Source organism: Vidua chalybeata, chromosome 4 (assembly GCF_026979565.1).
Source record: "Vidua chalybeata isolate OUT-0048 chromosome 4, bVidCha1 merged haplotype, whole genome shotgun sequence".
In the NCBI taxonomy this organism is placed as follows: domain Eukaryota; kingdom Metazoa; phylum Chordata; class Aves; order Passeriformes; family Viduidae; genus Vidua; species Vidua chalybeata.
Window position 1 is genome coordinate 72,114,674 of NC_071533.1, and position 27,024 is coordinate 72,141,697.

Below are 27,024 nucleotides of genomic sequence, written 5' to 3' on the forward strand. Positions count from 1 at the left end.
TTCCGGCAAAATATTCAACTTTCCCCAAAGTCCCAGCAGCCAACGTTTGAGACACAGCCCAAAGGCCTCAGAGCTCCCTGGAGCACCTGGAGATTGGGATCTGCCCTTGGCATCGCTGCAGGGCCAGGGGTTCTTCCCTGCAGGAGCTCTGCCCCTCTGATCCCAGCCCTGAGCCAGCCCCGGGGCCATGGGGGCCTCTGCAAACCCCAAGACACCCAAACCCCCCCAGCCCATCCACAGCATTCCTGGGGCACCTCTGGAATCATGGAGAGCCCAGGGAGGAGACGCCAGGGGAGTCCTCGTCCCAGCTGATCCCAGTCTAGGCTGGGCCTAAATTCCAGAATAGTCTTGTTGTTTTTGTCCTTCTCTGTGCTGTGAGGTGGAAGGGGAGGGACGAGGACACAGCACCAATAAATTCAGCCAGCCCTGGGTGCACAGAGAGGTGACCTGGCCACCTTCCCCTGGGACCAGCCACAAATCCCTGGAGAGGAGCCAGCCCCGGCTGCAGGACAGGAGCACATCCATGTCTGGGCAGGTTTCCCACTCAGAATCCAGGGAACCAAGGCACAGAGGTGGAAAATTCCTCCAGCTTCTCTCCATGCTGCCACACTCCCCCAGCACCAGCTCCTCCCGAGGATGACAAGGCAGAGATGGATTTTTCCAAGTTTTAATGGAACGTGGATGGAAAGGAACAACAGAGGCTGCAAAGAGGCAAAGCAGAACAAAAGGAGAGGAAAAAGCAAATCTGGGTTAAGTTGGAAATAGGGGGAAAAGTACTGGAAAGAGGAAGAATCCAGGAGATGTGAACCTTCATGGACACATCAGCAAGTGGAGAAGAGGGTGCTGGTCTAGAGGGCAAATTAACAGGAGGGACAAGTTATCAGAGCAATAATTATCACAGAATCATGGAATGGGTTGGGATGGAAAGGATTTTAGGATCATCCCATTCCCACCCCATCCATGGCAGGGACACCTCCCACTGTCCCAGGTGGATCCAACCCCAGTGTCCAACCTGGTCTTGGGCACTGCCAGGGATCCAGGGGCAGCCACAGCAAATCTGGGAATTCCAGCCCAGCCCCTCCCCACCCTCCCAGCCAGGAATTCCTTCAAAAGATCCCAGCCCAATCTCCCCTTTCCCAGTGGGAGCCATTCCCTGCCTCCTGTCCCTCTGTCCCTTGTCCCCAGTCCCTCTCCAGCTCTCCTGCAGCCCCTCCAGGGGCTCTGAGCATTCCCTGGATTTTTCCCTTCTCCAGGGGAACATTCCCAGCTCCCTCAGCCTGGCTCTGGAGCAGAGGGGCTCCAGAATCCCAGAATGGGTTGGGTTGAAAGGGACCCTAAAGTCCATCCAATCCCAATCCCATCCATGGCAGGGACACCTCCCACTGTCCCAGGTGGATCCAACCCCAGTGTCCAGCCTGGCCTTGGGCACTGCCAGGGATCCAGGGGCAGCCACAGCTGCTCTGGGAATTCCATCCAGCCCCTCCCCACCCTCCCAGCCAGGAATTCCTTCCCAACACCCCATGGAAGGTTCCAGTTCCCACAGCCCGGCTGCCACAACCCCAGAGCAGCCCAGGGGTAAGAACTGCTCCTCTCCAGAACCTTCCTTTGCTCAGCCCAGGACTTTCCACGGCCTTTGGAGATGTTCTCCTGAGGGAAGAGGCCACAGTTGAGACATCCAGAGCTCGGTCCCCAGCAGGATCCTGAGGACAAAGCGTCGGGAACGCGACAATCCCAGGAAACCCCAAACACTCAACGCCTGGGAAGCGTTCCCATCCCTGCCTGGGAACTCTGATCCCCAGTGCCAAGCAGGAACAGCTTCCCAAGGGCTTCCCAACTGCTCTGGGAAGCTGGAAAAATGGGAAAAAAAACCAACCCTGGAGCAGAAGATGCCCCAAGAGGAAATCTTTGCTTGTTTTTAACGGGCACACCAAGGGAAAGAGGGCTCAGGGGGATGGGGATCAGTGGGGAAGCAGCAGAAATGGGATTTTACCTGCACAGGGAAGCACAACTCCCTCAGCCTCTGCCTTCAGGGAGGAGGTTAAACACCAACACCTGCAGACACCTCCTGCTCCTCCCTCTGGACACACAGGAGCAGTTTCTGCCCCACACCTCCCCCCTCCCACCCATCCCAGCACCAGACACAGCAAACACCCCGAGGCAGCTGCATCCCACAGCTTTTCCTCTTCCTCTTCCCAAGATCTGGCTTGAGTTTTTCCCTACAAATGCTTCTTAAACTCTTCCCAAATCTGCCTGAGGCATCTGCCTGTGGCTCTGTGCCCTCTGCTCCTGCTGCACACTTGGAATGCCAGGGAAAATCCCTGCAGCCCAGCAGGATCATCTCCAGCAGGCTGTTCCCACCCAGCCATATCCTTTTCTGAATGTTTTGGGGTTTTTTTTTTTTGCCTAATTCCCGAGTTTTGAAAGGCCTGAGATGCCCAGAGGATGTGTCTGTGGAAGGTGTTTGCAACAGCAGGAATGGGAACACATCAGGACCCACAATTCCCTCCCAAACCTGCAAAGGAAATGGGGGAATCCCCATCCCTGGGGGATTCAAAATCCCTGTGGATGTGGCACGTGGGGACATGGGGCAGTGGTGGCCTGGGCAGTGCTGGGCTCAGATCTCACAGGGCTTTCCCACCTAAACAATCCTAAGGCACAGGTGAGCTTGGCCCAGGTCAACACCCACCCCCAAAATGCAGAGATTTTAACTGAAAACCCCAAATCCCACCTTCCCTGGAGATATGGGATCAGGGAACATCCCTGGTGCTGCTGGAGCTCCTTCACCCTGCTGCATCCCAGCCTTTCCCAGCCTCCCTGAGGAACCAAAAGTGATGAGCAGCAGATGGAGACCCCAAATCAAATCCACTGGGATGTCCCAGCCATCTCCTCCCTGTCCTGCTCCAAAAAAAAACCAGGAAAGGGGAACAAAGCTGTTCCTCCTGGCCTGGAGGAAGTGAAGGACATTTTCCCTGAAATGAAAGCTGCTCTAAATTTGCCATAGATGGGAATTGGAAGAATATGTGGAGAGGTTTAAACGCCCTGAGCCTGGCAGCAGAACTTGGGGGTTTTGTAAAAAAACTTGGAGGGAAGAGAAGCCTTGGGCTGCTGCTGGATCCCCTCGGGGGCTGCTGCAGCACCTGGCTGCAATTTGTCCCAAAGTGTCACGGGAAGGGCAGGCAGCTCGGCACTGCTCCCTGAAAAACAGAGCCACCATTCCCTGAAAAATGAACCAGCATTCCCTGAAAACAGAGCCACCATTCCCTGAAAAATGAACCAGCATTCCCTGAAAAATGAACCAGCATTCCCTAAAAACAGAGCCACCATTCCCTGAAAAATGAACCAGCATTCCCTGAAAAATGAACCAGCATTCATTGAAAACGGAGCCACCATTCCCTGAAAACGGAGCCACCATTCCCTGAAAAATGAACCAGCATTCCCTGAAAACAGAGCCACCATTCCCTGAAAAATGAACCAGCATTCCCTGAAAACGGAGCCACCATTCCCTGAAAAATGAACCAGCATTCCCTGAAAATGGAGCCACTACTCCCTGAAAAATGAACCAGCATTCCCTGAAAATAGAGCCACCATTCCCTGAAAAATGAACCAGCATTCCCTGAAAACAGAACTGCCATTCCCTGAAAACAGAGCCACCATTCCCTGAAACTAGAGCCACCATTCCTTGACAATTGCATTAGCATTCCCTGAAAACGGAGCCACCATTCCCTGAAAACAGAACTGCCATTCCCTGAAAACTGAGCCACCATTCCCTGAAAACAGAATTGTCATTCCCTGAAAATGGAGCCACCATTCCCTGAAAACAGAACTGTCATTCCCTGAAAACAGAGCCACCATTCCATGAAAATTGAGCCACCATTCCCTGACAATTGAATTAGCATTCCCTAAAAACAGAGCCACCATTCCCTGAAAACTGAGCCACTATTCCATGAAAATGGAACCACCATTCTCTGAAAACAGAACTGGCATTCCCTGAGAACAGAATCACCATTCCCTGACAATGGAGCCACCATTCCCTGAAAATGGAGCCACCATTCCCTGAAAAATGAACCAGCATTCCCTGAAAAGAGAACTGCCATTCCCTGAAAACTGAGCCACCATTCCCTGAAACTAGAGCCACCATTCCTTGACAATTGCATTAGCATTCCCTGAAAACGGAGCCAGCATTCCCTGAAAACAGAACTGTCATTCCCTGAAAACTGAGCCACCATTCCATGAAAACTGAGCCACTATTCCATGAAAACGGAGCCACCATTCTCTGAAAACAGAACTGGCATTCCCTGAAAGCAGAGCCACCATTCCCTGAAAAATGAACCACCATTCCCTGAAAACCGAGCCACCATTCCATGAAAATGGAGCCACCATTCCCTGAAAATGGAGCCACCATTCCCTGACAATTGAATTAGCATTCCCTAAAAACGGAGCCACCATTCCCTAAAAACGGAGCCACCATTCTCTGACAACCAAACCACCATTCCCTGAAAACGGAGCCACCATTCCCTGACAACCAAACCACCATTCCCTGAAAACGGAGCCACCATTCCCTGACAACCAAACCACCATTCCCTGAAAACGGAGCCACCATTCCCTGACAACCAAACCACCATTCCCTGAACCCTGATCGGCTGCGCCTCGGCTGGAACAAGCCCAGCCCTCAGCACGGACCCATCTCCATCTGCTTCCAGCCCCAGGGTGAATTCCCTGGGGATCGGAGCCGTTCCCTTCCCTGGGGATCGCTCCCAGGGCTCGCTGGGAATTCCAGGGCAGCGACATTCCCAAAAAGGGGATTTTGGCCCTACTGGCACCCTGCTGCACGCGCTCCATCCCTCGCAGGAAGGATCAAGTTTCGCCCACCTGGACCTAAAGCCAAAATCTGAGCTGGGGGGCAGTTTGGGGTGGGCGTGGCACACGGAGTATCGGGATTTTGCCACATCCAGCACGTGTTTGGCAGCTCCAGGTGAGGACCTGGAGACTCTGAGCTCCCTGGCACAGTCCTTGGCACGGGAACGGGATGGGATTGAAGGTCCCTTCCCACCCAAACCATTCCAACGCCACGTCTGTGGGACACCAGGAATGCTCCCAAAACCTCCTCGGATTCCTCCACATCTCCAGAGTCCCAGGGCAGGAGCAGTGCCCAGCTGGAGAGCACGGAGAGGTCAAACCCCTCCCCGTCACCAAAACCACCCGTGGAATTTTTAAGAGGAGAAAGCTGGGAAAACCCAGTCCATTTAAAAGGTTTATGAGCAGACACATTTTTATTATTTTTAGTGAATTTATCATCCTGGGCAGCAGCATCCTGGTGGGAGCCATTCCCAGGGATTTTTGAGTGGATTCCATCACCTCTCCTGGCGGGGCCGTGCTGCCCAGAGCCCTGAGCTCCTCCACACCAAATCAGGCACAAATTGAGTTTATTGTGGGGTCAGTCTGAGCTGCCTCAGCCCCAGAGCCACGGGATCCTGGTGCCCCTGGGAGCAACTTCCCAGCCTCCAAAGAGAAACCAGGAGAAGCGAGAGCAGGAAAAATCACAGTGCCCAACCCAAAAATCACAGTCCAGGCTGGATGAAAGGAGGTTCAGGGCTCCTCTTTCCCAGCTGAAATCCCACAAACACAACTCCTGAGGGCTCTAAGGAAGGAGCAAGGACTGCTCCTGCTTCAACTTGGCACTTTCCCTTTGCCTAATTATTCAGTATTAATAATGAATAATTATTAATTCTATCACAGGGGGTTGGAAGATGTCCAAGGCCAGGCTGGATTTGCTTTGGAGCACCCTGGGATGTGGAAGTTGTCCCTGCTCACAGCAGAAGGCTGGAACTGGATGATCTTAAAGGCTCCTCCCAACCCAAACCATTCCATGCCTGAATTATTTCCAACGTCTCTGCATGTCAAGACTTTCAAAAGGTCTAAAAGGCAACCACACAAAAAGCTGGGCCAGCACGTGGTTGCCCTGTAGTTAAACTCTGGATTTTCTGTGCCCAGGGAACGTGGATCCACTGCTGGGATCCCCCAGGCCCCACGGCCCTTCCTCACCCAGATGCTGAAATAAAAAAGGCCATGATTTAGCAGTTTCATTTCTGAGGTCATAAAAGGAATTGAGAGGGATGCCCATTTATTAATAAACTTCCTATGGAGTATAAATTTTCAACGCAGACTTAAAGGCACAGAACTGCTGTTAAATAAACAGTGAAACCTTCCCAGAACGCCAGGAAACGGGGAATAAAAAGCCCTTTTATGACAATAAGCACGTTTGCACTGCAGTTCTGTGATGTGGGAGGGAGCAGAGGGGAAGCACGAGGAAGGGCAGGAGCTGCTGAGATCTGCACAAAGCCCTCAGCACCTCCCCAGATGTGTCCTGCACTCCCAGACGTTCCCGGTTGCTTTTCCCCATCCACGGCGCCGAGGGAATCACATTTCACCTCAAGCTCCTGGCCTGACACTTCACTCCAGGAGCCACTTCAAAAACCCTCCCCAGCTCTCAGGTCATTCCCATCTCCTCCTGCTCCTTCCTCCTGTAGCTCCCAGCCCATCCCAAGACATCCCTGGTACCGCTGGGGGTCCCGGAGCGCGAGCAGGGGGCGGCGCACGGTGACAGAGCCCACGAAGCGCCACCTCCTCCTGCCTCTGGGATTTCTCACACCTCATCTCCAGAGCCCAGGGAGTGAAGAAAACCCAGAAGTCCCGAATTTCAAAGGTTGGGCTTGGTGCTCTTGGAGGCCTTTCCGGGCCTGGATGGATCCGGGGGGCGGTGACGGGAGCGGAGGCTCCGGCTCGGGGGAAGACGCTCGGGGAGCGTCTCAAAAAGCTCAAAAAGCTTTTTTGTCTCAAAAAGCTTCCAGATCAAACACCAGTGGCAAGCCATGGCTCCCCTGCCCGGAGAGGGCTGCTCAACACTCTTAAAATAACACATTTTGGGGCCAAGGCTTAATGAAAAAAGAGCAGGGGCTTCCAGAGCCGGCTGAGGTTTTCACCCAGCGCAAAACAAAAATAAAAAAAACCTCCTCCCCGTTTTCCTCGAGGAGGTTAAGCAGAGGATGCCGAGGGCAGAGCCCGGCAGAATTCCCACTGTCCATCCAGCTCCTCCTTGCCAGGGGGAAGGGGATGGCTGTGAACACCTCCTCAATTCTGACAGTGTTCAAACCAAGGCACTCGGAGCTCTCGCAGCGACTCCTCCCCATCCATCGTTTCTCCAGTGGGACACAGCATTCCCTGCGTTCTGGGAGCCTCTTCCCGAAATCCTGCAAGCCCAGCCCGTCCCTTCCCATCTCTCCAGCCCCAAGGATGCATTTCCTCTCCTAAGACTTTAATATCCCAAGCAGACGAGCAGCAGGAGTGAAGATTAAGAAGGTCTCGTTCCTAAATTCGACTGGAAAATCAAATTCCTGCTTCCCAAACCTGCCCAGGAGCAGAAACCCCCATCCCATTATCCCCACCCCACTGTGGAAATCCTCCCAGCCACCAGAGCGCCCTTTCCAAAGGCTCTCCTGCTGCATCCAGGCCTAGAAAACTCCCATTTTTTAATAACCAGCCTTATTTTGACTTGTTAAGGCAAAGCCCCGGGAAGGGAGCTGGAAGCAGCGGGAAGTTCAGCTCCGGGGGTGCCCCTGGAAGTCCTGGGGCAGGATAAACCCCGGCCCCCGCCGAGCAGGAGCTTCCAGAGGCTCCAGCTGAGCCCAGCCTTGGCACGGGCACAGCACAGATCCCAGCCAGGGCTCTGTGACCTCTGGAAAACACGGGATGCCACTGGAGCGGTGACAGCCAGCACGGGGACGTTCCCTGCCTGGGAAAGGCACCGGGACCCAGCGGAGCCCAGAAGGATTCCAGCTGTGCTGCCCGGCCTCACCCAGAGCCCAGAAGGGCCAGGGATGATCAGGATCATTGGGATGATCAGGAGCACTGGGAACACGACCCAAAGTGACTTTTTGGAATGTTGTTCCAGGCTAGCAAAAGGCCACCAGGCAGTGTCAGGAGTCTGGGAAGTGTCCCTGTGGCCCCTGGAAGGGGGGAAATGTGGCTGTGTTTAGACAGAGCCCAGGGAGGGCCAGGATGTCCCAGGAATGCTGGAACACCTCGTGCCACATGCCAGGGATCCCAGCATTCCCAGGAAACAGCTCCAAGTGCCTCGTGTTCCACAGCCTGGATACAGCCACCTCCAAAGGGACAGCCTGGTTTGGGATGGGATGGGATGGGATGGGATGGGATGGGATGGGATGGGATGGGATGGGATGGTTTGGGATGGGATGGGATGGGATGGGATGGGATGGGATGGGATGGGATGGGATGGGATGGGATGGGATGGTTTGGGATGGGATCCCTGCCCAGGGTGGGAGATGTTCCCACTGGAGACCAGGAATCAGCCTCACCTGGAGCTTCGGGATGGGATCAGAGCAGCAGCTCCTGGACGAGGCTGGGAAATCTTCCCACCCTGGGGGCTCTGCTGCCCTTCCCATCCCCTCCTCATCCCCCATCCCCTTCCCCCAGAAGGAGGAGAAGGAGGAGGAGGAGAACAAGGAGGAGAAGAAGGAGGAGAAGGAGGAGAACAAGGAGGAGGACAAGGAGGAGGACAAGGAGGAGAACAAGGAGGAGGACAAGGAGGAGGATGAGGAGGAGAACAAGGAGGAGGACAAGGAGGAGAAGAAGGAGGAGGACAAGGAGGAGAAGAAGGAGGAGGACAAGGAGGAGAAGAAGGAGGAGAAGGAGGAGAACAAGGAGGAGGACAAGGAGGAGGACAAGGAGGAGAACAAGGAGGAGAACAAGGAGGAGGACAAGGAGGAGGACAAGGAGGAGAACAAGGAGGAGAACAAGGAGGAGCAGCCTCCACCCTAAAACCTCCATCTTGCCCTGTATCTATTACTGCATTCTAAACCCCTAAACTCTGAGTTTCCCAGCCTGTGATATCACACTCTTCTATCCAAACTCCACCCCACAATCCCAGTTCTGCCATTCCAGTCTGGAAGCTTCTCCACAGCCCCAGGTCAATGCAGAGCTCTCCTGGGGGTCAGCACAGAAGGTCTGGAACGCTCAGGGTTCCAACAATCCCCCATTCCCTCCCCCTGGATCCCACAGCCTCAGGTGCTGCTGAACTCACCCCAGCCTGAAGCTGCCTGGTCATGGAGATCTCCAGGTCCTCCTGGAGCACCCTCTGTGCTCCACAGGAACCCCAGACCTCTCCATGGCCTGTGCAATCCCAGCCTGCCACCATCCCTTTGGAGAAACCCCACAAAGATCCCCAGGCTGAGGCCCAGGGCCAGCACTGGAGTGGCTGCTGCAAAATCCCAGCCTGGGATCCAACCTTGAAACTGCACCTGGGGTTTGCCAAGGAAAAAAGCTCCAGGTGCTGGAGTTTCTCCTGTTTTCTCCGTGGATGTTGGGCAGAGCAGGAGTAAGAGCACCTGAACATGAGCCAGATTTTTTTTAAATGCCAATTTTCATTTAATCCTTAAGAAGACGCCGTGGTGGCACATTTTATGATTGAGCCAACGTATCAAAAATGAGTTTAAAATTCAAAAACAGCCGACAGACGCTCAGGACTCCACATGGAACCACTCCCTGGATTCCTGGGAAAAATCCACCTTAAATCCAGTTCACCACCCACGGGAACTTCCATCCTCAACCCAACTATAAACCCAGGGAGCTCAGGGTTCCATGGAAATCCAGACATCCCTAAAATCCTGCAGGACACAGCTGGCTGCTCCAAGCCTGGCTCCGGAGCCATCCCAGCATTTCCAGGGAATGCCAGCGAGCAGCTCCAGGCCGATTAACTGGGGAAAAGAACAAATCAAATCTCTCCCTTCACTGCCCACCCACAAGACTTTTCTCTCCCTAATTCCAGCTGCATTTTCATCCTGAGCTGCTGGAAGTTTCCAGAGTGGGGAAAAGCCACTGGACAGCAGCAGCTCCATGGATCCAGGGGTTATTTTATTCTGGAATTTTATTTATATGTTACTCTGGAATCTCTGTAGGCACAAGAGGCCACGTGAGACACGTGGAGGAGGCACTTGGGATGACCCACACGTGGCTCCCTGTGATCTCTGACCTGCAGGGCTGGGGTGGGAGGCCAGGAAAGGGATCCAAACCTGGATCTGCATCCCAGATTTCCCACGTGGATCTCTGTCTGTGGAGCTGCTGCTCACCCATGCTCTGAGGAGCCTCCTCCTCCTCTCCAGCTGATGGCTGGTGCTGCATTCCCACCTAAACCCCGGCAGCTCCTCGGTGTCCACGTCAGGTTTTGTCATCCAGAGCAGCTCTGGCTGCCCCTGGATCCCTGGAATGTCCAAGGCCAGGCTGGACACTGGGGCTTGGAGCCACCTGGGACAGTGGGAGGTGTCCCTGCCCATGGAATGGGGTGGATCATTTCTAAGGTTCCCTTCCAGCCCAAACATTCCACGATTCCATTATTCCCTTTTTCCCTTATTTCTGCCCTTTCTCATGGGACTTTTTGGAATTCCTGTTCCTTCCCAGCCACAGGGACCAAGGAAGGATCTTCCCAAAGAATTCAGCAGACTTTCCAGCAGACTCTCCCAATTTTTCCCTCTAAGTCCCTTTTATTTTTCATTTGAATGTCATATTTAACATCCTGAACTCAGAGTTCCAGGTTTTCCACTGTGTTCCCCAAATCCTTCATTCCCACACAAACATTCCCATGGTTTTTGACCAACCAAAATGTGTTCTTTGGGGAGATAATCCCAGAATCCTTAAGGCTGGAAAACACATAAGGAACACCACTGGTCATCCAGATTTGCTGTGGCTGCCCCTGGATCCCTGGCAGTGCCCAAGGCCAGGTTGGATCCACCTGGGACAGTGGGAGGTGTCCCTGCCCATGGATGGGGTGGGAATGGGATCATCTTTAAGGTCCTTCCCAATCCATTCACATTCCAGAGGGATTTTGGCTGCCAAGGAGGGAACATGAACTGACCCAGCCTCAGGGGACACAAACACCCCCAGCTGCTGGCACGAGGATGGAACATCACCTTCCACCCAGCACAGCTGGAATTCCAACTCCTCCTGCTGGACCAAACTCTTCCTGGATCGACCTGTCCCAATCCATCCTGGATCAATGGTCCCAACTCCCCCTGGATCCAGCCTGTCCCAATTCATCCTGGATCAACCTGTCCAAATTCATCCTGGATCAACCTATTCCAATTCCTTCTGGATCAACCTGTCCCAATTCCTCCAACTCCCCCTGGATCCAGCCTGTCCAAATTCATCCCGGATCAACCTATTCCAATTCATCCTGGATTAATCTGTCCCAATTCATCCTGGATCAACCTATTCCAAGTCCTCGTGGACCAACCAGTCCCAACTCTCCCTGGATCCAGCCTGTCTTAATTAATCCTGGATCAACCTGTCCCAACTCCCCCTGTATCAACCTGTCCAAATTCATCCTGTATCAACCTGTCCTGATCCATCCTGGATCAACAGTCCAAACTCCCCCTGGACCCAGCCTGTCCTAATTAATCCTGGATCAACCTGTCCCAATTCATCCTGGATCAACCTGTCCCAATTAATCCTAGACCCAGCCTGTCCTAATTAATCCTGGATCAACCTGTCCCAATTAATCCTAGACCCAGCCTGTCCTAATTAATCCTGGATCAACCTGTTCCAATTCCTTCTGGATCAACCTGTCCCAACTAATCCTGGACCCAGCCTGTCCTAATTAATCCTGGATCAACCTGTCCCAATTAATCCTGGATCAGCCTGTCCCAACTCCCCCTGTCCAAACCAAAATCCCACCTATCCAAGCCCAGCTCTGCTGCTGCATCCCGGTGATTCCCATAAATAAACTCCTGCTTTTCCTGCCCTCTGGAAGGGCAGCACTGACACTTTTGGCTGTCCCCAGCACGGGATCCGTGGCTGGCTTTTGGCTGGGTTGTTTTTGGCCCCTCACTCGCAGCAGCTCCATCCCCCAGTGGCCTCCTCCACATGCCCGGCACATTCCAGCCTGGAGTGGGATAATAAAGGCCGGCCCGGATATCAGCACGTGTTAATGGGATGTAATTCAGGCCTGGAGCTCAGAGCCCTGTAAAAAAAAACCCCACCAAAACCCAAACACACACGCAGGTTCACAGGGCCAAAGTCCAAGCGGAGTTCAAGTGTGCGCAGCTCCCTTCATCCGCTCCAGGCCCCGGAATTAACAACGAGATTTGGAATCCCCCCGGAATTCAGGTAATAAAACTCAGACTGGGATAAAACCCAGGAGGGAAGGAGGGCAGGGAGAGCTGTGTGAGACCCCGGGAGTGCCTCCCTGAGTCTGTCCCGGGAGGGGCTGGGAGCTCCCCTGACGCCGATCCCGGGAGCGCGGCCACGGCTGCGAGCGCTGCCGGCCAGATCCTCCCGATTATCACAAAATGAAATTTCAGTCCTTGTCAGCGGCAGCCTCGCGTTTGGGATGTCACAAAAACCCCATTTCCTCTCCCATTGTAGCGAGGCCTCCCCCGTTCCCGCTGGTGAAATCAAACAATTTTAAAGGAATTTATATGATCCTAATTTAAACCGAACGCACGGAGCTGCCAATCGCGGCTCCCCGACTCGCCAGGCCTCCCGCCAGCTCCGCTCCTTTCCAGAGCTCTGAGCACATCCAGGGAAAACACCCAGCCACCCATACTGGTGATACTGGGAGGGACAGCCTGCCCCCAGTGATCCCCACGCTGGGAGCTCCAGCTGCTCCTCCTGCCCCATCCATGGAGCTCTGGGATGGACACGGCACCGTGCTCCAACTCCAGATCGCTTTTCCAAGGGGAAGGGGCACAGGGAGCTCCCTCCCCAAAGCACAGGCTCCAACCTGGAGATAAATCTGCTCCCACAAACCATTCCAGAGTCTGCTCCCTGAAAACAGCGGGAAGCTGGGATTTGGAGAAGCTGGAAGATGCAAAATTCCCTCTGTCATCCAGAGGAAAATGGAAGACAAGGGGCTCCAGGAGAGCTGGAGAGGGACTGGGGACAAGGGACAGAGGGACAGGACACAGGGAATGGCTCCCACTGGGAAAGGGGAGATTGGGCTGGGATCTTGGCAAGGAATTGCTGGCTGGGAGGGTGGGCAGGGGCTGGGCTGGAATTCCCAGATTTGCTGTGGCTGCCCCTGGATCCCTGGCAGTGCCCAAGGCCAGGTTGGACACTGGGGCTTGGATCCACCTGGGATCAGGGGGAGGTGTCCCTGCCCATGGATGGGGTGGGAATGGGATGATCCTCAAGGTCACTTCCACCCCAACCCATTCCATGAAAACCACGCACGAGCTGCTCCCCAGCTCTGTCCCCCACAGGATGAAGAAGCCACTTCCCCCCTGTTATTTCCAGGGAATTTCAGTGGCCCCTCATTCCAGGCTGCTCCCATCCCTGAATTTGGGCAGGGCAGGAGCAGCCAACCCCCACCACCCCCAGGGCCTGGCCGGGCTCTCCAGCTGGGAATACTGGGAGGAGAAGGAGGAGGAGGAGGAGGAGGAGGAGGAGGAGGAGGAGGAGGAGGAGGAGGAGGAGGAGGAAGGGATGGAATTAGTGAGGAAAACACCAGGAGAATCCACAGGATTCCCTCGGAGTGCGAGATGGAGAAGTGCTTTGGTTTTGTATAGGAGGCATTTATGGAAGTGATGTAAAGCTTTTAGGGAAGTGCTCTGAAGGTTTTGTTCTAATTTTTTATTACTTTTTCTTTTAGTTCCTGTTAATAAATTTTTCTTTATGGCCTTTAAAGATTTTAAACCTACTTCACTTTTCTCCTAATCCTACCTCACAGCAAAAAACAAGCACACCAATAATTAACCAACACTAATCCCACCACACTCATTAGTTCATTAACCAAAAATCTCAAAATCAGCAAAATTCCAAATTAACAAACCAAAACCACGACAAGAAGGAACAGAACCACAGGAGCAGGAGGGATGGGAAGAGCAGTGCTGTGGATTGGAAACAAAATCATAGAAGTTTCTCCAACCAGAAGAGCAAAAAAGGTGCTGAAACGATGGAAATTTCTTTACATTTTTCACCTAAAATCCACATCCCTCCTCATCCATCAGCACAGAGCCAGGAGATTGGAATCCTCTCCCAGAAACCTGAACATGGAACTGGAAACTACCAGACAACACCTCCACCCTGTGATGTCCCTAAAATTGACAAATATCCTTCAGGGGATAAAAAAGATTAAATAATTCCATAAAGTGCTCACTGCATTAATTGGACACCAAAAAGAAATGGAATTCTGTTCCTTCCCAGCCACAGGGACCAAGGAAGGATCTTCCCAAAGCTCTGCCTCCACAAGGAACTAAAGGAGAATTTTTATAGGGAATTCTGCTCTAGGGATTGCTGCCTCCAGCACCTGGAGCCCTCCCAGACATCAGCCCCGTGCACAGCTGGATGCACATCTGGATCAGGAAGGGTTTCTGCACCTTCAGGAAGTTTAATCTGAATAAAAATTTTGGTTTTTGATTCTCAGGTGCCAACTGGCCCCTCCCCACAGCTCCATTCCATGAGGGAAGGCTGGGTTTCCTTTCCCAAAAAACCAGGAAAGGGCTGGGAAGATAAAAAGGCACTGAAATACAGTGCCTTTTAATTTAATTAATTAATTTAATTAATTCATAATTTTCATTAAATTAATTCATAAACTCCTCAAGTCAGGCTGTTTCAGAGAAAGGCTGGGGTTTGTAAGACACAAAATTGAATTTCTCCCTGCCCACAAACACAACAGCAAAATCCCACCAGCTCCTGGAGAATTCCAGCCAAATCCCTCCCGTAATTCAGCATTCCCAGGCATCCATCACCACCAGGGAAGGATCTCAGTGCCCCTGGCAGGAACAGCTCCCTGCCCCTGCTCCTGAATTCCAGCAAAGCTCCTGAAGAGCAGCTCCAGAGCCTCTCCCAGCTCTGCTCCCCGGCTGGGATGAGGTGAAATCCAAATATTCAGTGGGAGTGGGAAAGGCAATTCCTGATTTAAGGCACACCCAGGGAGGTTCAGCTCATCAGCTCATCCAGACACAACCACCAGGAAAGGCAAGGGAGGCACCAGCCAGGTTTGGGCAGGATTTAAAATCAGTTTAGGATGCAAAATTAATGGAATTGCAGTGCACAAACTCTTTGCTTTTTTATCCCAAAACTGGGGAATCGACCCAATGGCTCCAGGTCTCCCAGTAGCACCAATTCCCTGTGCAGGGAAGTGGAAAATACGAGTGGGAAATGGAGTTATGGGGAGTTGTGATGCCTCAGGTTTGAGCTTTTATATTTTTCAGACTCTGTGCTGCTTTAGTGTGTGGGTCTGGGTTTCATATTATGGGATGGAGAGCTCTCTGCACAGAGCAGGGAGACAAAACAATTCCTTCTCCAGCTGGGCACCAAGGACAAATGATCCAAAGCTCAGGCCCAGGAGCACAAACAGCGTGGGCTGGAGAGAGAAAAACAAGGATGGGAGTGCCTGGGCTAAAGCTGGAATGGGACAATGAACTGCAAGGTGCAAATGGAGCAGAGCTGATCCCAGTGAGAGCCCCCGGGAGCGCTCGTGCATTTTGGGACCATTTTGGTTCATCCTGGGTTCATTTTGTGCCATTTTGGTTCATCCTGGGGCAGCCCTGGCTGGGCTCTGGTGCTACTCAAGGTGGATCCATGGAGGAGATCCTTTAATAAATCCCTGCTTTATTCCTTAGCTCTGTCCAGCCTCTGCTCCAGGGCAGCCTCACAAGGCATCAGTTCCACGCCCAACTGCACCTCCCAGACTTCACGAAACCACAGAAAATTCCAGCTGGGAGAAGCCAAGGGCACAACGGCTCCTCACTTCTCAACAGCCAGGATAAAACTCTGGGATAAAACCCAGGATAAAACTCCAGGAGCAATCAGGGAAGGAATAACCATTCCTCACCCAGCAACAGAATCCCAAACTCAACCCACAGCCCTGGCTTAGAGAAGCAGAACTTCCACACAACGAGCGAAGCTCCGACCTCTTCCCAAAAAACGGGCAATTCCCACCAAACGGCCCCAAATCCCACCTGTTTCATGGTGGTTTTGATTCCTACCAAACGGCCCCAAATCCCAGCAGTTTCATGGTGGTTTTCATTCCCACCAAACAGCCCCAAATCCCACTGGTTTCATGGCAGTCTCAATTCCCAGCAAACAACTCCAGATTCCACTGGTTTCATGGTGGTCTCTCCAATCTTGATTCCCACCAAACAGCCCCAAATCCCACTGGTTTCATGGAGGTCTCAATTCCCACCAAACAGCCCCAAATCCCAGCGGTTTCATGGCGGTCTCGATTCCCATCACACAGCCCCAAATCCCAGTGGTTTCATGGCCATCTCTTCAACCTTGATTCCCACCAAACAGCCCCAAATCTCACTGGTTTCATGGCAGTGTCCTCAACCTTGATTCCTACCAAACGGCCCCAAATCCCAGCGGTTTCATGGTGGTCTCTCCAATCTCAATTCCAACCAAACAGCCCCAAATCCCAGCGGTTTCACGGCGGTCTCAATTCCCGCCAAACAGCCCCAAATCCCAGCGGTTTCATGGCGGTCTCTTCAACCTTGATTCCCACCAAACAGCCCCAAATCCCAGCAGTTTCTTGGAGGTCTCAATTCCCACCAAACAGCCCCAAATCCCACCTGCTTCATGGCCATTTCTCCCATCTTGATTCCCACCAAACAGCCCCAAATCCCAGTGGTTTCACAGCAGTCTCAATTCCCACCAAACAGCCCCAAATCTCACTGGTTTCACAGCGGTCTCGATTCCCATCACACAGCCCCAAGTCCCACCGGTTTCATGGCGGTCTCTCCAACCTTGATTCCCACCAAACAGCCCCAAATCTCACTGGTTTCATGGAGGTCTCAATTCCCACCAAACAGCCCCAAATCCCAGCGGTTTCATGGCGGTCTCGATTCCCATCACACAGCCCCAAATCCCAGCGGTTTCATGGCAGTCTCAATTCCCACCAAACAGCCCCAAATCCCAGCAGTTTCACGGCAGTCTCAATTCCCACCAAACAGCCCCAAATCCCAGCAGTTTCATGGAGGTCTCAATTCCCACCAAACAACCCCAAATCCCAGCGGTTTCATGGAGGTCTCAATTCCCACCAAACAGCCCCAAATCCCAGCGGTTTCATGGTGGTCTCAATTCCCACCAAACAGCCCCAAATCCCACCTGTTTCATGGCGGTCTCGCCGATCTTGTCCGAGTGCTTGCGGATGCTCTCCAGGAAGTCCTTGAGGTCGGACATGGAGAGCTCCTTGATCTCCTCGCGCAGCCGCGGGATGTTGTCCACCATCACCTTGCAGAAGCGGTAGTGGCTCACCTGGGGCAGGAAGGTGTGCTCCAGGTGCTCCAGGGTCTTCAGGGCCGGGTAGTGCCTGGGGGAGCAGGGAAATATTGTGAAGGCAGGGGAACCCAGAGGGAAGAAATGCAGATGTGTGACCCCAGTTCAGAAGGCTGCATGATTTCTTTATTATAACTATGCTATAATCCATTAATATACTATTTAAAGGAGATACTAAAACTACAAACCTGCTTTTCTAACTACCAAATTTAACTCACTACAACTCGTGACCCTCTGAGAGTTCAGCCACAGGTGGGTTGGATTGGCCACCAGGCTCAAACATTCCTCACCAGAATCCAACCAAGCAATCACCCCAGGGAAACAATTCTCCAAGCACATTCCACATGGGAAAAACGAGGGGCAGGAACAGAAATTGTTTTCTCTTTCTTTCCTCTGTGCTGCTCTATGAAAAGTCCTGAGAGAGGGAAGAATGTGCCTGCCACAGGAAAGGTCAGGAGCAGCCTGGTGGAACCCCGGTCTGGTGGTTTTGTGCTGGAACCCAGGGCACAGGGAATATTTCTCTGCCTGTCCTGAGATCCCCAGGAGAACACTGTGCAGAAACCCAGGGCAGGGGGAATATTCCTCTGTCTGCTCTGGGGTGTCCTGACCCTCGGGGGAGCACTGACCCTGACCCTCATCCATGGAGAAAACTTCCAAAGCCTCAAGGTAAACCAGAAACCACAAAAGTGTGAAATAGATTGTAGAGAGCAGTGCAGTGTGTCACATGGGTGAGAAATTTAGGTTTTAGGATTTTTAGGATGTTATAGATGGGTTCAAGATGTACAGGGTGTTGTCTCAAGTTCCTTTCTTCTTCTTCCTCTTTATTCTTGGGTTTGGGTGGTATCTTGTAATTGGGTAGAAAAATCCGCATGCGGGTCAGTCATTGGGTTAGAAAGGAAAATAATCTAGGTGTCACTTCTTAATTGGGCAGCTTAGCTTTTGATTAGACTTAAAAGGCCTTGGACCAAGAGATTGTTGGCCATTTTTGTGCTGTTTTTCCTGCACGCAGAGTCTGGTGCAGACAGCGCTGAAGTTTTGATAAGATAACAACAAACAGAAGCTGAAGACCGAAAAAGTCCAACGCGCCTCTGGCTCCTGACACAGAACTGCTCCAGGAGGGTCTCCCCTGCCAGGGGAGTGTCGGAACCCAAGGTGTCCCTCAGACACTCTTGGATGTTCCAGGTCCAGGGCAGAAGCCTCTGAGACCCTGGCAGGCAGCTGGAAACCCCTGTGGCTTTGAATTTGATCCATGGAACAATTTACCAGCTTTGCAGGAAGAACAAGAAATCACAAAAGTTTAGATATTATAATAGAAGTAGTCACAAAGTGAAAGGAAGGATTTTTGAGTGCTGTACAGAGGGGTCTGAGTTTTGTACATGGGGGTCAGAAGTTCTAAGATGGAGGGATTTGGGCGTGCCCTGTCCTCCTTCTTTCTCCTTCCTGTCCTCCATGTTCATGGTGATGTTGGCACTCACAGATTGGTTTAGAGTAGAAAGCCACTGTTCAATATAGGTGATAGGCATTGGGGAAAAACTATAAACATTTAATAGGTGATGTGTGATATAAAAGATGGCACCAGCCCTTGGGCGGGAGAGACAAAGATGAAGGGAGACGGAGAGAGACTGTCACCAGGTGACACAAGCAAAAACGACGCAGCACAGCCTTGGTCACGACGAAGAGACTCATTTATTTCCTCTGACTCCAATCTTTTATAGTTCTCAAAAGATGCCAGTGGATTGGAGGGTGAACGTGCCACCTCTCCAACGACACTGGACAAACCACCTGTACATCAAATTTCTCCGCCTCTATGAAAGAATGCAAAACAACAGGTTGTTTACAGAAAGTTGTGTGGGAAAGCTCTCTACAAGAATGTCAACTCAGAAGGCTTTAGAAAACTCTTGATAACCAGGGCGACAGAGAGACGCAGAGGGAGAAGGAGTCAGAGGGAATGTCAGGGAGGCTGTGTGCCTTGAGATTATTGCAATGAACTGCCTTGAGACCACACGACTGAAGACTGCTGAGCCTTTCTTTGAAGGCACGGCTTGGAGGAGAGACTTTACCACCACCCGGGGTCACCCCAGTCTGGGGGTGATTCCAGCAGGGAATCGCCCAACTTGGGGCCCACAAACTCACAACACTGCTTTCAACCTTCGCCCATGGGGAAAGCTTCCAGGACTTGGGGCTGAATTGGAATCTACGAGTGTGTGAAATACAGTAATATATTTTATCACAGGTGAAAAACTGAAGAGTTTTGGGGTTTTAGTATGGAGGTGGGGAGGAGACAAGGTGGAGGATTTTGGGTGTTGCCTGATCTCCTTCTTGCTCTTCATCTGCTCCATTTTCTGCAGTGCTGGTGGCACAGAGTGATTGGTTAGGAAGAACCGCGATGCAGACGTTGCGTGGACAGACAAATAATTAGTTCTTGGTAGAAAGGTAGAAATAAAACACCTTCTAAGAGTTAATTGAACAAAATAGTTTTTATAAAATTTAAACCTGCGTCTTGTGACTTTTTTAGTGCCTTTCTCTTTGTACGCTAAGTCTGGTATGTAGAAAAGAGAAAAAATAAGCAACAGCCTGAAAACTGGAAAAGCAAAAGTCTCGTTCATCTCTCAGTTCTAGCACAGAACTTTTAAAAAGTCTCCCCATCAGGGGGCCCTCAGGGGGAGTTTTCACAGTTTTGGTTCACCAATCTGTGATTTTGCCAGCTCTGAGATTTCCCAGCCCAATGCACCAAGGAGTGTGGCGGGTTCGGTGCTGCGAGGGAGGAGCAGGAGAAAGGCAGAGCAGGCTCAAAACCTTCAAAGGGCATAAGGAAAAATTCATTATCAGTCATTTCTTCATCAGCTTTGCATCCCTTCCCTAAATGACACCTGGTTACTGAGAATTTCAGACTTTTCTGTGCTAACTGAGCCCCAAGAAAACACTACATTTAACCTGAGGCCGTTAAAAAAGCTTCCGAAATTAAATAATAAAAGTAAAATTCTAAGTGTGTCGTTTAAATAGGAGTGTGTAATATCACACAGTAAACTTAGAATTTAAAGTTTTAGAATACTGTAATATATATAAAGCAAGATAAAAGTTTAAAGCAAAAGCTAGTCCTTCTTCACCTTCGTAAGTTTAATTAAATAAAATATAATTATATATATAAATATATTATATAATATATTTAAATATATAAATATATTATATATATTTTTTTATATTTATATTTATATTTTTATATTATATATATTTATATATATTTATTTTTATATATTTATATATATTTATATATTTTATATATTTATATGAGTTTAATTAAATAAAATATAATTATATATATAGAAAATATATATAATATAAAATATAATATAAAATATAAATATAAATATTTATACATATATAAATATATATATAAATATAATTAAATAAAAAGTCCTCATTACAAACCACAAGTAGTTAATTATTGAGGCCGTTAAAAAAGCTTCCAAAATTAAATAATAAAAGTAAAATTCTAAGTGTGTAGTTTAAATAGAAGTGTGTAGTATCACACAGTAAACTTAGAATTTAAAGTTTTAGAATACGGTAATGTAAATAAAACAAGATAAAAGTTTAAAGCAAAAGCTAGTCCTTCTTCACCTTCGTAAGTTTAATTAAATAAAATATAATTATATATATAAAAAATATATAAGATAAAATATAATATATAAATATAAATATAAATATATATTTATATTTATATATAAATATATATTTTTATATATTTATATATTTTTATATATTTATATATTTATATATTTTTTATTTATATAAGTTTAATTAAATAAAATATAATTATATATATAAAATATATATATAATATAAAATATAATATAAAAATATGAATATAAATATATATATTTATATATTTATATTTATATTTATATTTTTATATTATATATATTTATATATTTTTAATATATTTATATATTTTTATATTTATATAAGTTTAATTAAATAAAATATAATTATATATATAAAAATATATATAATATAAAATATAATATAGAAATATAAATCTTTATATATATATATATAAAATATATATATAAATATAATTAAATAAAAAGTCCTCATTACAAACCACAAGTAGTTAATTATTGAGTTAAAAGTAAAAATAATTTAAGCATCACTTCTTAATTAAACAGTTTATCCTTCAGAGACCTTGTAGAGGGAGGGATACAACTCCATTTTTCAGTTTGTCCACGTAAAGCACGACAGAAGTCCCAGCTTGTGAGACTGTGATATAAATAAAAACTAACAAACGCCCACAGTCCAAACAACAAATACCACCTCGCCCCTTTAATCCCAACCCGAGCAGAAAGAAGTTGAAAGTCGAGGCCCAGCTGAGCTCCAGCCGTGCCCGGAACGTGGAGGAGCCGAGCGGCCCCTAACTCGTTAATTGATTAATCAATTAACAGCCAAGAGCTGCTGCCAAGCTCGCAAAGACCCTGGAGGAGCAAGCTCGGCTCCCTTTCCCTGGGGATTCCAGGATCTGATCCCACCTTCCCCCTCCTGAGCTCACCAAAACCACTTCTCACCCACAGCGAGGGGAAAAAGCTGGGCCCAAATCCCAGATCAGGGATCCAACAGATCCGTGTCTGCCATCAGCCCTTGTATCCACGACCTTCTCCATGCTGGAACTCCTTTCTCCATCCCAAAATGAGTATTTGATACCGTTAAAAATGCAGGAATCCCACGGATAAAGAACTCCTTTTGATTTTTGGCCACGCCCAATTCAGTTTGATCCTCCTTTTCTGCATAAAAGCAGATTTCAGAGGGGAAGTTGAGCTGGGAAATTCATTTTTCTCAAATGCCCTCCCATCTTTTCCCTTTGGAAAGTGGGAATCTGTAGGATTTGCCATTCACTGGAACATGGAACCACCTAAGATTCAAGACCATCCTCCTGTCCTGACCACAGCTCTGGACAAAAGGAAAAAATAATTGAAAAGGAACCACCCAGGAAGCACTAAGAGGGTTTAATAACATAATAAAATCATAGATAATAAATATTTTTATATTTTATATATAATATGTTATTAATTAAATTATTAACATAATATTTGGGTGTATTGTTATCTATTTAAAAGTAAATATATGTATTATATCTAATTAATTAATATAAATAATATATATTAAATATTATATCGTATACTATTAAATAAACATATTTATGATAAATAAATTTAATAAAAATATTTTTCTGATTAATAAATCCCAGAGCAGGGATGGGATTGCTCTTCCAGCCTGGCACCCAGCTGCAGCCACCTTCAGCAGCTGCTCCATGCCCAGTTTGCCACCCCCAGGGCTCCAAAATCGCTCCGTGCTGCTCAAACTAACCAGGATTCCTGCCAAAATCCCAGATTTTTCATCCCAGCAGACGCAGGGTGGGGAAACCCCTGGAATTACAGCCCGGCATTCCCGAGGCACCAAGTGCTGAGGAATTATTTCTACAGCAGAAGAAGTTTTCTCCCCAACTTCCGCCCCCACCAAATGTTTCCAGCTCTTTGCATTCCCCCCACATTCCCTGGGATCTCTCAGACTGGATTAAGATTTGGATTATGACATCCATGGAATAAAATGGAATTGTTAGCACGCCTTGGTTGCATGCACAATATTGAGCTTCCATAAAAAAAAAAACAAGGAACATCCACCTTAATTCCCAAACTCTGAGCCTGCTGCCATCCCCATTCTCAGCTGTACCACAGGAGGCTGAGCAGGACTGTGAGGAAAAGCAGCCAAAACCTGGGAATTTTAACCTGGAAAAGCTGATTTTGAACTGCTGAGATTCTCCTTAAATTGCCCAGGAGCAAACAATTCCTTGGAGTCCTCCCCTAAAACCCCAGCCCAGCCCAGATTTACCTCTTGGATTTCATCTGCTCCCGCAGCTTGCTGTACATCTCCAGCACTGGGAAGAGAAGGAAAACACAGCTCTGAGACAGGAGCACACAGCTGGGAATCCAAACAGCTCCAAAAGGGAAGGAAAAAATGGGGAATTCCACCAAAGAGCTCCGAAAAGGAGGAGGTTCCTCACCGGGGAGACACAGCGTGAGTTTATCCACCGTGGCCGAGATGTTCCTCTGCTGCAGCCGGCACTGCCTCAGCTCCTCCATGGCCAGGAGCAGCTGGAAAAACGGGAAAAGCTCCCTTAGGATCAGCAAACACCCCCGGGGGTCCACCCCAAGAGCAGCAGGAGCCCAAACCCTGCTGTGATATCCTGATCGGGGCGGCTCCGGCAAGGGGAACTTCCCGGAATTCCCTGGATTTCAAACAGGGAGCAGCGAAACCAAAGGCATCGAAGCGGCCTCGGAGCACATCCTGTGGATGCCAAAATGTTCTTTCCCCTTCCCGTTTTAGGCATCTCTTCCAAGTTTTTTGGTTCTCAAAGGCAGGATGTGGCTGCTCACTCCCAGGGGATTCTCTCATCCCAAAGTGAACAGGGATTCCGTGAGGCTCAGGAGAAAACCCTGGGGGTGTGGAAAAGGGAAAACAGGGATACAAGGCCAGGTTGGACAGGGAATTGTCACATCCCAAAGCTAAAAGGGATTTCTCAGGGCTCAGACTCCAAGAGAAAAATCTGGGATGGGGACAAGGGGAAAACAAGGATACAAGGGCAGGTTGGACAGGGAATTCTCTCATCCCAAAAAGTAACAGAGATTTTTCAGTGTTCAGGTTCCAGAGAAAATCCTGGGATGTGGAAAAGGGTAAAACAAGGATACAAGGCCAGGTTGGACAGGGAATTCTCTCATCCCAAAGCTAACAGGGATTATTCAGAGCTCAGACTCCAAGAGAAAAATCTGGGATAGGGACAAGGGGAAAACAAGGACACAAGGGCAGGTTGCACAGGAATTCTCACATCCCAAAGTTAACAGGGATTTCTCAGGGCTAAGACTCCAAGAGAAATCCTGGGGATGTGGAAAAGGGAAAACCAAGAACACAAGGAGGGAATTCTCAGATCCCAAAAGTAACAGGGATTTTTCAGTGTTCAGGTTCCAGAGAAAATCCTGGGATGTGGAAGAAGGAAAATAAGGATACAAGGCCAGGTTGGACAGGGAATTCTCTCATCCCAAAGCTAAAAAGGATTATTCAATGTTCAGACTCCAAGAGAAAACCTGGGGATGTGGAAAAGGGAAAAACAAGGAGAGAATTCTCAGATCCCAAAAGTAACAGGGATTTCTCAGTGTTCAGGTTCCAGAGAAAATCCTGGGATGTGGAAAAGGGTAAAACAAGGACACAAGGCCAGGTTGGACAGGGAATTCTCACATCCCAAAGTTAACAGGGATTATTCAGTGCTCAGACTCCAAGAGAAAAATCTGGGATGGGGACAAGGGGAAAACAAGGACACAAGGCCAGGTTGGACAGGGAATTCTCACAATCCAAAGGTAAAAGGGATTATTCAATGTTCAGACTCCAAGAGAAATCCCAGGGATGTGGAAAAGGGAAAACCAAGGAGGGAATTCTCAGATCCCAAAAATTAACAGGCATTCTTCAGTGCTCAGGCTTCTAGAAGAAATCCTGAGGATGTGCCACAGGGAAAACAGGGATACAAGGGCAGGTTGGACAGGGAGTTCTCCTCATCCCAAAGCTAACAGGAATTATTCAGTGCTCAGACTCCAAGAGAAAAATCTGGGATGGGGACAAGGGGAAAACAAGGACACAAGGGCAGGTTGGACAGGGAATTCTCTCATCCCAAAGTTAACAGGGATTTCTCAGGGCTGAGGCTCCAGGAGAAAACCTGGGGATGTGGAAAAGGGAAAAACAAGGAGGGAATTCTCACATCCCAGAAGTAACAGGGATTTCTCAGCGCTCAGGTTCCAGAGAAAATCCTGGGATGTGGAAGAAGGAAAATAAGGACACAAGGCCAGGTTGGACAGGGAATTCTCACATCCCAAAGCTAACAGGGATTATTCAGTGCTCAGACTCCAAGAGAAAATCCTGGGATGGGGACAAGGGGAAAACAAGGACAAAAGGGCAGGTTGGACAGGAATTCTCTCATCCCAAAGCTAACAGGGATTATTCAGGGCTGAGGCTCGGATAAAACCTGGGGATGTGCCACAGGGAAAACAGGGATACAAGGCCAGGTTAGACAGGGAATTCTCACATCCCAAAGCTAAAAAGGATTATTCAATGTTCAGACTCCAAGAGAAATCCTGGGGATGTGGAAAAGGGAAAAACAAGAACATAAGGAGGGAATTGTCACATCCCAAAAAGTAACAGAGATTTTTCAGTGTTCAGGTTCCAGAGAAAATCCTGGGATGTGGAAAAGGGTAAATCAAGGACACAAGGGCAGGTTGGACAGGGAATTCTCACATCCCAAAGGTAAAAGGGATTATTCAGTGCTCAGACTCCAAGAGAAAAATCTGGGATGGGGACAAGGGGAAAACAAGGACACAAGGGCAGGCAGGACAGGGAATTCTCTCATCCCAAAGCTAAAAAGGATTATTCAATGTTCATACTCCAAGAGAGTATGAACAGAGAGTATGAACAAGAGAAAACCTGGGGATGTGGAAAAGGGAAAAACAAGGAGGGAATTCTCAGATCCCAAAAGTAACAGGGATTTCTCAGTGTTCAGGTTCCAGAGAAAATCCTGGGATGTGGAAAAGGGTAAAACAAGGACACAAGGGCAGGCTGGACAGGGAATTCTCCCTCCCACACCAGCCCAGGCTGTAATTCCAGGTCTGGATCCATCACTTACTTCTTTCCCTTCGTTCTGCAGCTTCCGGTTGGTGTCTGTCACTTGGTTCTGCGGGAATATTGGGAAAAGCACAAAGCACATCCCATAAATCAGGACAGTGTTCTTCCCACCAAAACAAAGTGTCCATAAACACCATCCCTCCCCACGGCTCCCATTCCATGGAAAAGCTGTTTATGGCTGAGTTAACAGCCACTGCCACGGGGGGACAAATCCAGGGATTTTCCTCTTTGCCGCTGGAGAAAAGGGAAAGGAAACGGGAATTAATTCAGAGTGCTGGAGTTCTCATGGATCCAGTGTGGAAAACTCCAGTTTTCACCTGAGTGAGGGAGGAATTCATTCCCTTCCCCATCACCAAATCAATTCCATTTAGGTTTTAACTCCTTCATACCCCAGCAGGAAAGGATTCTTTACCAGGAGCTTTCCCTAGAAATAATTATTTATATTTATAGAAATCCTTATAAAACTTCCCTAGGGATCTTCATCTCCCTCTGGATGGATCTTTGCTCCTGCCTGGTTTAAGATATTTTTATATACCTGGGATAAAAAACTCTGTATTTTTTTTCTGGATTATCCCACCAAGCTGGGGCTTAGAGCTGGAAAATTTCCCACTTGGCAAAGCTGAGAATTCCCTGGAGTGGGAAGAGCCCAGCCCTCCCCAGCCCCAGTTGGACCCACAGGAGAACAAAGGGGATTTTGGGGCTCATCAGGATGGAAAATCAGGAGTTCTCCCATTATTCAGCCAACGAGTGGGAACAGGACTTTGGGAATTCTCCTGAGTTCGGGCTGGGACAGCTGGAAAAACCAACACAAACGTCCAAGCCAACATTCCCAGCTCCAGATCTCCAGCAATGCAGCCAATTCCCGAGGGAATTCCAGCAGGACTGCTCAGAGTTCCAAGATTTCCATGCCATAAAACCTCATTTTTTCCCCAAAACCTCCTTCTGCAGCTCCTAAAGCTGGAAATGTTCATTCCCAGGCTCATTCCTGTAGGAGGATTTTTTTTTTGGTCCAGGCTCTCCCCACAG

General features: G+C 49.1%; 1 protein-coding gene across 2 annotated transcripts in view; it reads right to left on the minus strand.

Moving 5' to 3' along the window:
* Positions 1–27,024, minus strand: part of EXOC6B (exocyst complex component 6B) — a 332,472-nt gene that overhangs the window by 246,907 nt on the left and 58,541 nt on the right. For both annotated transcript variants that reach the window (XM_053941959.1, XM_053941958.1), the window contains exons 3-6: positions 26,000–26,047; positions 23,339–23,429; positions 23,167–23,212; positions 17,116–17,320 (exon numbers count right to left, since the gene is read on the minus strand). In XM_053941959.1, coding sequence (XP_053797934.1) covers positions 17,116–17,320; positions 23,167–23,212; positions 23,339–23,429; positions 26,000–26,047 — 390 coding nt within the window. The remainder of the gene's footprint in view (positions 1–17,115; positions 17,321–23,166; positions 23,213–23,338; positions 23,430–25,999; positions 26,048–27,024) is intronic.